Source organism: Cyprinus carpio, chromosome B1 (assembly GCF_018340385.1).
Source record: "Cyprinus carpio isolate SPL01 chromosome B1, ASM1834038v1, whole genome shotgun sequence".
Classification (NCBI taxonomy): domain Eukaryota; kingdom Metazoa; phylum Chordata; class Actinopteri; order Cypriniformes; family Cyprinidae; genus Cyprinus; species Cyprinus carpio.
The window spans coordinates 3,224,055-3,240,946 of record NC_056597.1 but is presented as its reverse complement, the minus strand read 5'-3'; the positions used below and the strand labels follow the sequence as shown (position 1 = coordinate 3,240,946).

At 38.0% G+C, this 16,892-nt stretch overlaps 1 protein-coding gene across 2 annotated transcripts in view; it reads left to right on the top strand.

The window, feature by feature from the left end:
• The window catches only part of LOC109062711 (F-box/WD repeat-containing protein 7), a 158,262-nt gene that overhangs the window by 79,934 nt on the left and 61,436 nt on the right, over positions 1–16,892 (top strand). The window contains exon 1 of one of the 2 annotated variants that reach the window (XM_042716249.1): positions 1,974–2,613. The exons of the other annotated variant lie outside the window; for it this stretch is intronic. Within the exon in view, the coding sequence (XP_042572183.1) occupies positions 2,389–2,613 (225 nt within the window). The 5' untranslated portion in view covers positions 1,974–2,388. Of the gene's footprint in view, positions 1–1,973; positions 2,614–16,892 lie in introns of those variants that run through there. 2 annotated transcript variants of the gene reach the window in all.

The window sequence follows — 16,892 nt, the reverse complement described above, 5'->3', positions numbered from 1 at the left end:
AAAACTGTCATTTATTTGCCCTCATGTTTTTTCTATCTTTTGAGGAGCACAATATATTGGAAGAATGTGTGAACTATTTTTGTCCAAAATATTAAAGTGGAGTCCAGTGTTTTATGGTCCAACTATGTCATAAAGGTAGCAGTATAAATCACTTTGTATGGTAAACACAGCAAAATTTAAGTGATCATTTGGTCTCCAGTCAAATCAGGTGATTGTTCAACTCATGTACTGTATACATCGCCAAAATCAAATCTGGTGACATCAAGCTTTAAAGTTTTTGGAGCCTTTTAGGTGCCATTCTGTTAGAGTTGGGTTTTATTTTCTCAGAAGTAGCCTTTGTTTTCCTAGGAGTGAAGTTGTGGTTTGATCTCTTTTTGATCTCCTAAATGAAAATTCCCTTTTCTTCCTTTCCAGACCCTAGTTTCTTCCCCCAACAGCCCTAGAGAGGCTATATTTAAAAAGCGACGGGCATGCAGAATAAAGGATTCCTCCTAACAGAAGGCTGTGCCTGACATTCTGCAGGAGCCAGGGTTAAATCCCTTGCATTTCTGGCATTCCCAGCAATTACCTTGTGCCAGTCATGCTAACAGGCCGAGGCTCAGCACTGCACATACGGCGCATAGTTGTGCGCCATGAGATTAGGGCAAGGCTTATGTGGGTCTGTATGAAGTGAGAGGACCGAAGCTTTTGGGTTTCCAGGCCAGGGCTAAAAATGAGATCAGCCCTCTTGGGTCAGTTTGACTCTAATAAACCCTGTGTGTCTGCATCTTAGGACCACTTTATATTCCACAAATGTAAGTGTGACATTGTACTAAAGAATTTGTTATAATATAGATAAAGATATTGATTTGTCATTTATTTTTTTCCACTAGCACTCAAACTTTCAAACCCCAAAACCTAAAGATTATTTTCTCCACTGAACACATGAAGTGGGCTTGGCTGTGTAGCATTCGTTTCGGTATAAAAAGCAAAATAGTTTTGTTGTCTTGTGATATTTTACAGCAGTTTTTCCCTTTACCAGTTTTCATTGGTGGTGTGATCACCAGTGTGACACCCAAAAAAAACCATAAGAAAATTTCTATATATGGCTGCATCCGAATGTGCATACTTGCCTACTAATAGTAAGCGAAATACAGTATTCTATTTAGTAGATTCGTAAAACAGTAGGCAAAAAGCGGATAACTTACTGCTTTGATTTGAAAGTAAGGCCCCAGGAAAGGAGTTGTGAATGCCAATGAAGCCACTCAACTGATGCTGTAGGTCAAATGACTATAACAGCAGGATGAAAACAGTAAGTCTGGATTACATTCATGCTATATAGAACATAGTTGTTTTTAATAGTCACAAAGTACTTGTTCAAAAAAAAGAAAAAAGGACCCACTTAGAGAATATGATTTCTGATGCAGCCTATGTAAACTTGTGATTCGTCTTTGTCAGTCTATGGCAATAATGGCAAGATGTCCCATTTTCAGTGTATTGTCATCATGGGTTAAAATCGTACGTACATTGCAATGATTCATGAACCAATGACTGTTAATGGTTCAAACCTTTTTTGAAATCTTTCACTGAATCACTTAGAGTAGAATCAACATCAGAATCTCACTGAACTGCAAGTTACTACTTTTAGTGGTGAAGTTTGGTGTGCTAGAAGATTATGAATATTAAATCATTTTATTTGTTGCTGCTTGTTTATATGAATGTGTGTTATGAGGGGTGGATTTAGGCACCCCTGCTGCTTAATGCAGAGTCCTGTAGGAAACACTGGTTTACGAGCCTTTAAAATGTTAGTAGACAGCGTAACCGCTGTCAGTCAACTGATGGCCATTTTAAATCAGCGACTCTTAAACAGGATACGTTTAAGCTTGTATACATTTCTTCTTTTTATTAGGCGTAAGGATTTAAACTTGGTTAGTAATTCTGTCTGTCTGTTTATAATGTAATATTTTACACTGTTGGCATTCCTGAGCCCCTTGTGTTCTTTAGGTGCGTATTCAAGTGGAAGTTGTCATTTAATCAAATTTGGTGTTTTACGGTAAAGGTAGAGATGTAAAGGAGTATCTCTGATGTGAATCTCAGAGGCTACATTGCTCCATGGTGGGCTAGGGGAGAAGATTCCTGTGATCATGTGCTTAGGTGGGGGTAGTCCAGTACAGGAGAGCTGCCGCTAGACCCAACAGACTCACTGATGACATCAGACCCTCTGATATTTTAAAAGGGGCCACAATCCAGGGCAGCAAGCTTGTCGTGGACACTTAGAGCTGTTGTCTCTCTTAAAAACCAAAAACATTCTAGTGAGTTGGTTTCTGGAGAAATTCAGTGATTCTGCCACTGACCAAATCCCACAAATTTGCTTCTACTGGGATATGACCTACTAGCTCTGGGTTGGCAATGCTGCGGCATTGCTCCTTTCCCCGTTTCTCAGCATCCAGCCCGAGGAGAAAGATGACCAAGTCCTCGGGCAAGGAGAAGGCTCCCCAGGCTCTCCCAGAGAGCCAGGCACTGGAGCTGGCTGACCCCAAGGATGTCACCAAGGAGCCTTTACCCCCCCAGAAAGTCCTCAAGATCTTCAGCATCAACATTATAGCTCAAAGTCTGCCCTTCTGTCGCAGACGGGTGAGTCCCAGGAATCTAAACACAACTATGCCCTACAGCATGCCTGGTTTAATGCCAGTTGCTTTGGTCTAGAAATTAATAGTTCACTTCACTGCATGGTTGAATATTGTCTTGTTGAAATGTTTACTTGCATCTGTAAATGAGTATACATTGTATTCTTGACCAGAAATGCATATTTATTTGCACTCCTGATGTGAGTTTGCACTGAGCATTTTAATCATGGTTATTTCAAAACAAAACGTTTTGCTTTAAACATTTAGACCTGGAATAATGCCAGTTTATACCCATTTTTTACCAGGAAAAAGTATATTTACTTGACATCCTTGTTTTATACAGTATATGTATAAAATGAATCGAGAACTGCTGGGATTGTGAGTCATCATTCAACCTTCAGCCTCCCTGTTGTTCTTAAACCAACAGTAGCAGTAATTGCTCGGGCACAGTCAGGAGCCCCAATATAGCAGCGCCAGTCTATGAGCATGTCATACTGTGCTGCATTGCTGTCATTTTAATGCTACTTTCTTAGACATTACATGTATTATTCAATGAAGTCACGTAGCACATTGAAAATTTATATATATACACACACATTACCGTGGGAAGTAGGGGTGCTGAATGTAGCCTGAGAAAAAAATGGGGGGACTGGGAGGTGCAGTGTTGAAAATAAATAAAAGAACATTTTGCAACAAAAATATTTGTATATTTTTTAAAAATTAATCGAAAAAAAGTAGCCTAAGCCTACGACATTAAAAAGTCTTATTAAACTTATTAAACTGCCTTAAAATAATTTGTTGTCATGACTTTTTGATCATATTATTACCTGTAACATCTATGCTGTACCCACATTAAAATTAACGACCATTTCTACAACCATTGCAGAGAGACAACAGAGAAAGAGCGACAGCATCTTCAGCAGCAAGCAATCCCATATGCTCAGAACTGTAGCGATTTTGGCGTTTAATGCTAGACCTTTCTTATTCTTGTAACGAAATTTTGTTAATGTTCCGTCATTTTTGCTCCTAAAGATAAGAGTAATACATCATTATGGACCATAAAGGGTCTACTTTTATTTGTGTGCACTTACAACAAAACGTTTTGTTTTTGTAAAATAAAGAAAACAAACAGGATGCGCTTTCTGCCATCTTATCTTGAACAGGAGCGCTGATTTGCCTCACATAGGCTACGTGATAAATATATCTATTAAAAGCTTCAAATTGCTTAAAAATGAAATAATTCAAATCAAAAACAAAAACTTTCATTATAAAATCCTTAAAGATGCATTTCTCTCTAAATGTGCGTCCAGTGAGGAGATGGTGAGTCTCGTCAACTTCGACACTGACTCAGAAAACACTGGTTTATTAATAAATAATTCAAATATCTCTTTACTATTTCCCCCGACACATGGTAATTATACTTTTTTAGCTACTTTTTTTTAAATCTCTGATCGGGGCAGCCTTAGTTTTAATCCAGTCCGTTTTTATTATAACTCTTGATTAAGACAAATAAGACGAAACACTGTCTACTTGCCCAAATAAATAAGGTCTTTTCCCTTGTTTATAATGAATGGTCATTTTGTATATATGTGTGTGTGTGTGTGTGTATATATATATATATATATATATATATATATAGGACATGAAAGCCTATTTTCACAAATATGTGACTTGCACATGTAATCGCACATGCTCAGTCGACCTCTCTCTCATTCACTGTCTGTTTAGGCTGGTTATTAAGTGCAAATCTATGGAGCCTCTATCAGCATGGTACGCAATGCACGTAGTGTAAAACAAGAAGGGCATAACCCTATGAAAAAAGAAAACAAAATTTGCGATTGCATTCCTCTGCGGTTTGCTCATTAAAAAAATTGAGGTTGCTGCGGATATTTGCATTCCTCTGCGGTTTGCTCATCAATAGCGCGATATTGCGGTTATCGTGACAGCCCTGCTTTAGTCACCAGCAAGATCCCATCCGGTGACCTTAAAAAGACTTGCCTGGGAGTTCCTATTTTTAACCCTGCCCAGATTCAGAGAAAATGTATTGATTGGCTAGGAAAGCAGCTGCTCTCTGGTGTTCGTAACGTCCCATCAATCCCATAATACAGCGACGCGTGTGCTGCATAGTCAAAGCGGGAGAGGCCGGAAGAACACTGTTCATGGACAACTCGCTGCAATGTTGTGCCTCGCCAACTGGCTTAAAGTTTGACTCATGACCTTCCAGTACCAGCCATAAAAAAATAAATAAAAAGCTGTCTCTCTTATTGGAAAATAATTAGAAAATAATTAGGGTACAACAAACAAACATGTTTGTTTCTTCAAGTGGGTTGGCTGAAGATAACGAGGAAGTTCATTTTCCTCATTACTAAATCATACTTTCAGAAACTTCTTTTTATAGACATTACCATTTATGGCAGCCTCTATTGTAGTCTATGGTGTCTAATGTCGCTGGCTTTCGCATTTAGCTTCCAAATATTGCCGTTATTTCAGACTCTCTCAACCTTAAGCAACCTTTATCTGGAATTTGAGTAATGAAGAGTTATAAGAATGAAGGCGATTAGTTGTGTGATAAATATGTAGAGGAAGTGTGTGAAAATACACTACCATTCCAAAGTTTGGGTTCTGTAAATTAATACTTTTTTAATACTTTTTTTAAATGAATACTTTAGTAAGAAAGCATTAAATAGAAGCAAAAAGACATTTAAAAAAGACAAAACTTGAAGATTTTTATTTTAATTGTAAATATTGTTCTTTTGAGCTTTCTGTTCATCATTTCCACACACAAAAAATAAGCAGAATAATTGTTTTCAGCTCAATGTTTCCTGAGCACTGAATCACCATAATAGAATAAATTTGAAGCATCTTGTGATGCTCAAGATTTGACTAATGGCTGCTGAAAATAACAGGAAAAAGGCACAATTTAAAAAAAATATTAAAACATTTTAAATTTTTACCAATATTTCACAATATTATGCTTTTACTGTATTTCTGATTTAAATGCAGCCTTGGTTAAAAAAAAAAAAAAGCCAGATAAAATGGTCTGTATCACTAATGTGCACATGTTCCTTCCAGAAGATTAACTTCCGGAAAGATTCCTCTTGAGGCTTGTCTTTGTTCTTGAGAAGCGGCATTCAGAATTAACGTTGTCCCTTCCTTGTAAAATCAGGCCTCTGTAGAGACTGTGGAGTCTCTCAAACCAAAGGAGGAATAAGGAAAAAATAGATCTGTAAACCTCAACATCACAAAACAGGCGTCCCCATGCCTTCCCAAATGAGCAGCTGGTTTAGACACCACCTTGCAGAAGTGACTTGAGATCCACCAGCTGGCCCCAGTGAATGGAATAGTTTGAATTTCTTATTGTCCCCATAGACCAATATAAGATCCATGAAACTTTGCTCAGCAAATTCTGCAGAGTCCACTGAGGATAAAGAACAAGCTTCTTTTATCATTGTAGAGAGGAAATAGCAAAGGCCCTCACCAGGGATGAAGTTCAGGATGAAAATACTCTTTTCACACCCAAATGTAAGTCTTTATATGGAGTCAGTTTCATGCCAAAAAATGTTCTTTCTTCTTGCAGTTCGACTTTTTTTTTTAGCCCTTGCCCCATCTCAGAGTCACTCGTATAAATAGCTGGCAATGGAGTTTCCAATGAAGACATGCTGAGGGGACAAAACCTTCTATTTTTCCCAGGCCTGGTATAGAAGTCAGCTGTTTCAGAAAAGACCCCCAGGAAATGAACTTGAGTTTTCACGCCAGAGCACTTGGGTGCGTATTGCTTTTCTATTCCGGTTCTGCTTTGCCATTTAGGTAAAATGATCCGGTCCTGCCCATCAATGCTATGCCACTGCCATGGTCACCATCAAGAGCCATTTGCTACTTGAGCTCTTATACCTTTGGCCTGTAAGTCTCACTATGCCAGTTTCCTTAAAGAGATAGTTTACCTAAAAATGATCATTTACTGAACCTCACATGATTCCAAACTAGTAATGGATGATGGGACTGATTTTGTTTTCGATACGATACTGATACATTTAAAGACCAGCATTGTCGATATCGATATGATACTTCTAAATTTAACTTTTAAATTATGAAATTTATTAAATTATTAAATTACTAAAATTAAAATGGGTAATGACACCCACTTAACTTTATATTTGAAATGCATTTTAACATTCAATATGCCTTGACTGCAACTTATTAGGTTATATTTTTGTTTACACATGATTAAAATATGTTTACTGTAGTGGTAACATTGAAATCTACAAATACTATAGTTGAACTCCGGTCACTTTAGTAAAGCCATGGTTTATTTTCATTAGCTACTGCCAGTGACAGGCTGTTGCACGCATAAATACAACCTTTTTATTATGACAGAGTATGATTTATATTAGCCTACATTACAGAATAGAACATGATCAATAAGAACTTTTAATGTAGGCTATAATTTAAATGAATGTAATTTCATAAACTATATAAGCTACCATTTCAGTTTGTTTAATAAGTTTGTAAAATAACTCAAACATACATGTTTTTTGTCCTCTGATAAGCATTGTTCTGGGTTGCCGTTCCCAAAAACATCAGTGCTTTCTTATGAAACGCAGCCCTGTTTGAATGCACTGTCAGAAATAAGTGAATGCTCTCCGTTAGGGTTGGGCCGATAGATGATGCCATCATCCGTCGCTGATGGCTGATAGACATCACTATGTTGAGCTGACATCGTGATTCCCCCCTGCCATCCACTGCATCCCAATACCGTGTTTGGAAAGAAAAAGAACTGCATACCCAACCCCTAAAGAGAATAAATACGAGATGGGAGGAAAATACATATTTCAATAATTTCTCTCGCAGTTATGGAATTGGTTAATTATATGTATATAAATTGTGGGGATCAGGGAGCCGCTATTAGGCCTGGCATTGAAACTGCTTTTGAATGCACAATCACTTTTTAGTTTCACTTTCACTTTCGAGATTGAGATCACACATAGTCTTTTTATACTATGGAGCGGCAGTACTTACCACACATTTTACAAGATTAGATGTTTGTCAGTGGTGCTGAGGATCTGCAAATCATTTGCTATCGTCCTCTCATCTTTCTCTGTTTATGTGGTAAGTGAAATTTTATGTACTGTAATGTAACAGGCAACCGTTAGCAATCATAAAATGAAAAAGAAAACACTCTCTGGTCACACCCCAACGATCACGAACCCCTGCTATTTAAAACGCGAAAGAGAATTCTCTCGGGGGGCCCCCTAATGTTCGGAGACCTGGGCTGCAGCCCATGTTGCCCATTAGGATAACGTGGCCCTGCTTGCATCAGTATCTCTATATGGATAGATCAGGATCGATATGCCCATTCCCATTCCAAACCCTCCCAAGAAGAACACTAAAGAAGAATTTAAGACTCTTCATGCAACTTTAATATTTCCATGTCAGTCAAGTGGCATATGACTCCCAAGTCTTCTGAAGCCATGTGCATTTTCTGCAGCAAATATTGCATATATATTGCAAAATAAATTAGATAAATGTGAATAACACAACATTTCTCTTAATCTTTCGATGAGAATTCTCTTCTAGCCGATCCATGGTGCTCTGGCATTTTACTCCAGCATGAAGCAGTTTTAATTCCAACTTATTCTAAAAAAAAAAGGATCTTACATTTGATTGGCAGGGTACTATACTTAGTCTCTTTAAAGTTTCTATAAGAAGTCTTCTAAAGATGTTCTAAAGTGTGCAAGAACTAAAAGGCCTTCTGTGTGTTTTTAAAGTGAGCCATGTGCTCACAATCTCGTACACACGAGAGCCCTGTAGCACATACAAACAAATTTTAAGTGTGGTAGATGTTACATGCTGTACAGTACTGGCTTTTTTAAGCTCTGGCTTTGAGGGTTGTCAGTGCACTTAGATTTGTTTTGAAGTGTTTGTGTTTCTATGCACTGCGGTTAGTTCACCATGGGGGCTTTATTTTAAATTGAGACAAGATGGTGCATGTATTCGTGTATGGGCAATGTGAAGCTCACACAGGTCTTATCATAAATCCTTTTGCAACGAAAGGCAAATAGAGGTCTTTATCATATCTCATTTGGAAAAAGTCATACCTTACAACCCTTCCTTTTTCAAGATTCTATGAAATGGACTGCAACATTTTGATGCCATAATGCTCCCCAGATTACTTGGCAAGCTTTACACAGCCGTTCTTATGGTTGCCTCCTCTTGCAGACCATCTGTAGTGCTGCCTTTAAATGAGAATATATTGATTGTTTTGTGTTGCCAGCCTTTTCTAAGCTGTTACTCATTTAAACAACAATTAAGCAAACTAGATAGTTGGCTACACTACAAGCTATTAACATCTATTGCTAGGGTGGCCATATGTACCATTTATACGGGACATTTATATTGCCTAAAACATCCAAAGTAGTTTGACCAATAGCATGCAGGTATTGTACATAATCGACCAACTGTGGCGCGTGAGAAGGAGAGATCTACAGAGAACGAACAAAGCAATGCAAATACGTTCGTTTGACTTGAAGCGTCGCTGCGCACAGATTATTATATGACACCAAAGTACTGTGATAGTGATTTAAATGCATGGGGCTGTCTGCTCTGCTCTCTATAGCTCTTGTGAATATCATACAATGATCGATCTTCAAAGTACAAACAGACAAAACCTGGATATTTTAGGCAGTATAGAAATCACCCTATCCATAGCTAATGGGGTGGTCTCTCTCTCTCTCTCTCTCTCTCTCTCTCTCTTTTATACATATATGAAATTAAATGTATGCATTCAAAGCATTTTTACCATATAGTGAGGATTAGAGGGAATTTTACATCAATTTCCTCTAAATACACACAAATGTCATTTGGTTAGCTTCATGTTTCATACCCCTATGATATTTTTCTGTTCTTCTGCATAACATAAAGACATAACGGAGAGAAATTGTTTGTACCAGTGGTTTGGTAATAGTTTTGGGGGTTTGGGGGGATTACTGGGTTGTAATGTATAATGAAACTAAATATTTACCTTAGATGTAGAATGCTGCCCAGGGATTAAAATGAATCATTAAATCCCTTTTATTAATTGTTCATTTACATTTCTTAAACCATCTGAACAGATTTTTTTAAAGGGATCAGATTCTCCAACTCTGTTTTAGAACAGAGAGACTTCAGAAGCACACATTTATTACCTTAGTCTGCTTTTAGATAAACATTCTGCCATTGCAGTGTGGGTATAGATCAGCCCAAGGCTCATTCTCAATCTTGCGGACAATTCTGAAAAGGGCAAAAATAGTTTTCACATTTATCGAAACTCTTGCCATTCTATCTTGGCTTATCGCAAACAAAAATGGTTTTACTTAGATGACCTTTTCTCACCTTAGTGTGTATGAGCACTGTTTGTGTATCCAGTCAGCTGACGTGTCCTCTCGCCCTTCCGCGCCGGCTCCTATAGGAGGAAGATGATGGGATTCCAGTGCCCTTGAGCTCCAAATAACGCTCTGTGAAGGCATCTGCCCAAAGCTATTCTGAGCAGGCCCATTCCAGCGCTCAACAGACAAACAGAAAGTGTTGGGCAAACAGTATTGTGGCATTCTCCATATGGCAAGGCTGGACCCCCACTAACAGACATGATGGGATGTCAGCTAATCTGTCACATGTTGTCAAGATAATTTTGAATGTGTAGCTTGTACAATATAAAAGATGTAGAAGTCATGACTGCACATCGAAGCTGAACTACTTGTCAAGCTAAAGGCAAGTGCCGTACACCCAGTGTAATCGGTGCAAGCCCAGCTGGCACGTGATAGCAGCACACCCACCCTTGCAACAAAGTCACCAAGAAGTGCTGACATTGTTTCTCAGGTTGCCTTTTGACACTGAATTTGGGCCACCCTCAGTATTCCAACAGTTTGAAAAAACCTGCTGAACTCAGACAGAAACTTTTACCATGTGTTTGAAGACCTCCCACCTGCTGCAAGGCTGCCAAGAGGTGCTGACATTTCTTGCAGCGCTAGCAGTGTGGGAGAGAGGCTTTCTCCTGGCCCGGGAATGTGTCACAAGCTCCCAGCATCTGCTGAGAGCCAGGGGCCGTAACTGAAGATGGGGCTGCTCGGTTTAAAACACTCATGCGTTTTAATATCCGGGATGTCTGCAATAATGAATGTTTGTGCTAAATATGCTTCGTCAGCACATTGTTGCTGTTAACAGCTTGTAATCTGAGTCTGGTTATCAGGATAACTTGAGAAGTGGTAGTTGGTTCGCTTAGAATGGCAGGTCAAGCAGCAGCATTGCTCCATGGATACCCCCTACCTGACCTGACAGAACCTCAACTGCTCTGAAAAAAATAGTTTTGACTCGATGTTGTGACGGTCGTTAGCCGATTAATCAAGCACTCTTCTTGTTAAGGGGAACGTTTACATCAGAATTAAAATTGGTAACATTTACTCACTCTCATTTCATTCCAAACCTATTTGACTTTAGTTCTTCCGCAGAACACAGAAGATATTCTGGTTATACTTCTTTACGTTTTGTCTAATTACCCAAAGAAGTACTTACTGGTGTTATATGGTAACTAAAATGGGTTAAGGTTATGTTTAGGGGTAAGCCTAGGTTAGTACCTAGTTATTACCCAGTTATTGTAATTGCTATAATAAGTACATAGCATATGCACACCGAAGATGACTGTAAAATAAAGTGCTACCAACATTTTGAAAAGTGCTGGTAACCAAACAGTTACTTGACTTACATTGTACTGTATTAACAAAACTAAGAGGTTTCAACCCATGTATGACAAGCTTCCCATTTCCACATCAGGGTTGGAGCTCCAAGGCCAGATTTGAGGAATCCTGGCCTCTAACAAAGAACTGTAACAGCAAATTCTTTTGGGGCAGTCATGCAGTCCTCATAGTTCAGCACAATGAAAGACTTCATATGGTAGGATCAATATTGCCCATTTGTGTCTGCCAAATGCAGTTATCTTGACCTGTGCATGAGTGAATGGGACTCGTATTTTTGCAGTACAAATTGTACTTGACTGGGAGCGGAGCCCAGAACCTGGCTAAACACCATGTCTGATCCTCATCCCTAGTTCTTTGGGAACATTTCTCACCTTTTACTCCCTCAACCCCTCTCCATCAGCCTATCCTCCCTACCCATGGCTACTTGGCTTGTCTGCGGTCCAGCAGCAGTCAGATGGCCACGGTGTAACTGGCGCAGCTGTCTACATGGTTCATTTAATTTGGCCATAAAGCCGTGTGCCACTGCTTGTGTGGTCCAGCATAGATTGCCCTCTAGATTGATTGTGCTGGCCAGCTCTTTGAATTGAATGAAAAAGCAAAGACAGATTTATAGCAGACACCGGAGCGAAGGTTCTGGGAGGCATTACATACCCACTACGTGCCTCACTGACGACAGAACACGTGTAGCCAGCTGCATAGCTGGATGAGCATGTCCTTTCAAACTGACCTCTGATCGGTTCCTCTATTTCAGTGACTGTCCCATGATTTTATCTCCATGTCTTGCTCAGAACAGTGTTGTTTTCAGTATGACATCACTACTGGGTTGCTTTATGGCATCGTTTGCTTTGAGGTTCCTCAAAGTTGTTGTCATAGTCATTGAAAAATTCTGTTGTCATCCAGCTGAAGTCGATTTGGTTAAATTGGTGTATGGACTGTCACACACAATCCTCCATATACTCAGACAGAGGTGCTCCAACATGCTCGGCCCTTCTGAGTGTTTTTATGGATGCAAGTTCTCTTCTATGCATGGAGTGGCCCTTTTCTAGCCTTATAGCTTGGGTTAGGAGAATGCATAAATTTGCTGTTATACTTTCTTCACAATATCCAAGAGGCGTGTTGGTGAGATCTCTTTGCCTCAAAAGATTAAGGTCCCTTATTAATGCAATAACTGCAGTCATGTCACAGAGCTATTTTCATCATTGTCATTATGATACTTTGTGTTTTATTAAATATCATAGTTTCAGTTCTGGCCTAATGAATTATCTGTCATGGATACATTAAATACAGCAAGTGATGTTGCAGCAGCCATGTTGTTTGTTGCTCAGCTCAGGAAACTTGACTCGGATTCCCGGATTGATCAAGACCATGTATCATGTTGGTGACGGAGCGCAGGCATTCTCCACACCTATTTATAAAACTTGTATATAAGCTTGCATATCCAATAAAACATGCGCTCCCACCCCTACCTGATGGTGGAAGGTTTATAGCTTATGATACGTAGTAATTCAGAATATCCCAAGTATGCAGTGTAATGATGTATAACGATTCTTGAAGTAATTCAATGTGTTTTACTTGATCCTTGTCCTACTTAATGCTGATCACAATTCAGTTGATTTCAGAAATGAGATCTCACTGAGTTGAGATGCTGAATATACGGTTTGGCCTTTCACATGTGCACGAATGTAACACATCGACGTGCCTGGTTATTAATAGGATCCTAGCATTACCATCAACTTAACTGGAGCATTGCAAAGTAATCACTCCGTTTCAAGCCGATCACACAACAGATTATTTCTGTCAAAGTGGTGCATCACCGAAGCAGCAAACAGCATCCTTATACAATACTTCCTAGCACTGTGCCCCCTTAACTGTTTACCAAACAACTTTGTGCATTCATGATCATTGAAATGCATTTACATGGATAGTAGTTTGCCAAAGGGAGGAAAGTTGTGCTTATCAAGTTTAAAACTCTTGTAATAAAATGCTACTGCACTTGCATCCTCTGTTTTAGCACAGTTCATAGTTTCTGGAGACTTTCACATATCAGCATTGTCTGCTGTATGAACACTTGGCTAGGATTAGATTTACCTTAATTTGTGGTTTCTCCTGCGATAGAAGTGTCTTATCTCTCATGTACTTCAGAAAAAATGTAAACTTAATCTTTGGAAGAGATTATACTTGTAAATTTCTTTCATAGTTTATATATATTTTGTCACTTGTGAGTCTTTAGATCTTGTTTAGGCAAAACCATTTAGATTAGGAATGTTTAACTAAATAAATGTATGATGTAAAGTACAGTATTAAATTGTGCAGCACTATTTAGTAAATTGAGTAAACTGTTTTTGTCAAGTTTATCAAGTCAAGTTTGATGGCCTCACTGAATATGAACATTTAAGTTGTGCTGTATAACCATATTGAGTTAAATATTCATGACTTGCTCATCCAGCACATTTCGAGAACACTAAGTGCTGACTTGACATTAGGAGACCAGACCTGCCTAGTCCGCAGATTACACACGTGTCAAGTGATCCATGCATTTTATATGATAATAAGACTGTAGAGAGATTTTACACATAGCCTACTTGGTGGTTCGCTCAGTATGTGAGGTTTTATTTTTATGTAATGTTCCTCTATATGCATTAAGCAGCTCAACATTTTGTTTTTGAGTGTCTGTTCGTTAAGGACATTAAGACACCCAATTACATAAAACCATGTAATCGATAATTACCTCAGCATAACAATAACATCAATACATCTTTAGATTATCCTGATTGTTAATTAAATAAGATCGGTCCTCTTGGGTCAATTTGACTCTAATAAACCCTGTGTGTCTGCATCTTAGGACCACTTTATATTCCACAAATGTAAGTGTGACATTGTACTAAAGAATTTGTTATAATATAGATATAGATATTGATTAGTCATTTTTTTTTTATTTTCAAACCCCAAAACCTAAATATTATTTTCTCCGCTGAACACATGAAGTGGGCTTGGCTGTGTAGCATTTGTTTCGGTATAAAAAGCAAAATAGTTTTGTTGCATTGTGATATTTTACAGCAGTTTTTCCCTTTACCAGTTTTCATTGGTGGTGTGATCACCAGTGTGACACCCAAAAAAACCCAAAACAAAACCTTCGGTCTATGGCTGCATCCAAATATGCATACTTGCCTACTAATAGTAAGCTAAATACAGTATACTGTTTAGTAGATTCGTAAAACATTAGGCAAAAAGCGGATGACTTACTACTTTAAGATTTGAAAGTAAGGCCCCAGGAAAGGAGTTGTGAATGCCAATGAAGCCACTCAACTGATGCTGTAGGTCAAATGACTATAACAGCAGGATGAAAACAGTAAGTCTGGATTACATTCATACTACAGTATATAGAACATAGTCTTTTTTAATAGTCACAAAGTACTTGTTCAAAAAAAAGAAAAAAGGACCCACTTAGAGAATATGATTTCTGATGCAGCCTATGTAAACTTGTGATTCGTCTTTGTCAGTCTATGGCAATAATGGCAAGATGTCCCATTTTTCAGTGTATTGTCATCGTGGGTTAAAATCGTACGTACATTGCAATGATTCATGAACCAATGACTGTTAATGGTTCAAACCTTTTTTGAAATCTTTCACTGAATCACTCAGAGTAGATTCAACATCTGAATCTCACTGAACTGCAAGTTACTACTTTTAGTGGTGAAGTTTGGTGTGCTAGAAGATTATGAATATTAAATCATTTTATTTCTTGCTGCTTGTTTATATGAATATGTGATAGGAGCTGTGTTTTTGTTGTGTCTCACAGGTTTCACAATAATTTACAATAAATATAAACTCAAACACAAATCGATTAAAAAAACCAATAACTCACAAAACTCTTAACCAGTTGTTGAGATACAGTTGTTATAGCTATAATTTCCATTACTCTTTGGTTTGAAAGATCAGTGTCTCAGTAACTGCATTGTGACTACAACTCTTAATACCACAATCAACAGCTATCTTTGTAAAACCTTGACCTTTGTGTCATTTCGCTTACCTAAACTGACTAAATGAATCAGTGCAGAGTCTGGTCTTTACAGTGTGAAGTTCTAAGTTTCTTGAAAACTTCTAAAAGTGTCCAATCTCAGATGATTTGTGCAGTGCTGAGCAAAGCAAGAACACAGTGTCCTTCAGACCAAAAAATATTTGAATTGCGATTGCCTTTGCAGATAAACATGAATTGGAAAGTTGCATTTGCATTTTCTTGCTGTGTAATATTTGGATGGTTGGTTGTTATGGGATTCTCTTGGGCAAGTCTCTGAAGATCAATCATGAGGGATAACTTTGAGAATCTAGCAGGTCTTTTGATTCTGTGTTCAGTCTTATAGTCAGTCCCTGGTTCCTCATCTTCATCTCAGACAGTCTCTTTAGGACCACATTACTCCCCATCCTCCTCCTCTGTCCTAAAAAACACAGTGTTAGATGGAAGATGGAATCAAATGTATGATATCATTATAACACCGATGAATCTTAATGGTTGAGCTTTGGTGCTCCGTTAATAAGCACAAGTGGGTTTAGTATACATGAAAGCAAGCGAATGGTAACGTTGGTCAACCCTGAAGGATAAAGGAAACGTGTGAATTCTTAAAAGCTTTCCAGATTAAGTAAACAAGCGTGTATATCATGAAAGTATGTATTAGGTGTAGTGCAGTCAAATCGATTAATCGCATCCAAAATAAAAGTTTGTTCACTGTTTACCTAATATATTACTGTACACATATTTATGTATACACAAACTTTCATTTGAATGATTAATCAGTTTGACAGCACTAGATTTCATTGTTGTAACACACATTGGCATGTTTCAGTCTAGTTTCCACCGTCTGTAATCTTGTAGGCTTCTAAGGTCAGAGAGGATTGGTTTGTGTGTGTTCAGAGATCAGAAGTGTGGAATCTGCAGGCTTTGGCCATTCTTAGTGCTTGGAATGATGTCAGCAGCACAGTATGTCTTCTCTAGGGTGGCAGAAGTGACTTCAGGCCAGATAACTGCTGTCTGAGCCTCCTGTCTCTTTCCAGATCAGCTTCTTTGGTGTCCTTTACATTTTATGCCTGTTTGTTATTTAGAGAACTTACGATATTTGTTCTGTTTTAATTTGGCTTGCAGTTTTATTATTTTTCTTCATTACTTTTATGGCTCAATAACACTGGCTCAGTGTCTATAATGAAGTAAAGCAAACAAACATATCAAGTTCTTACTGAAACATTCTTTATACTGATGTTCGTTTTATGTAGTTATAGAAAAAATATAAATTTATTCAAATTCTAAGGAAATTAAGCACTCTAGAAATGGTGTAGTGTAACAAATTTTTTTTTTTTTTTTTTTTACATTTTATGGTAAAACATTTTGCATGACGCACTGAATTCAGTATTTTTATATATAAAATATTTTGTATTTTTATTTTTTAATTGAATTTCAGGTTTTTTTGAATGGGTCAATAGAAGTTTAATTCTTGTTGAGTTTCAGTTTTTCTGATTTTACTTGCCATTATTTTTCATCAACTGATTAATAGGCAATGTATTGCAGTGT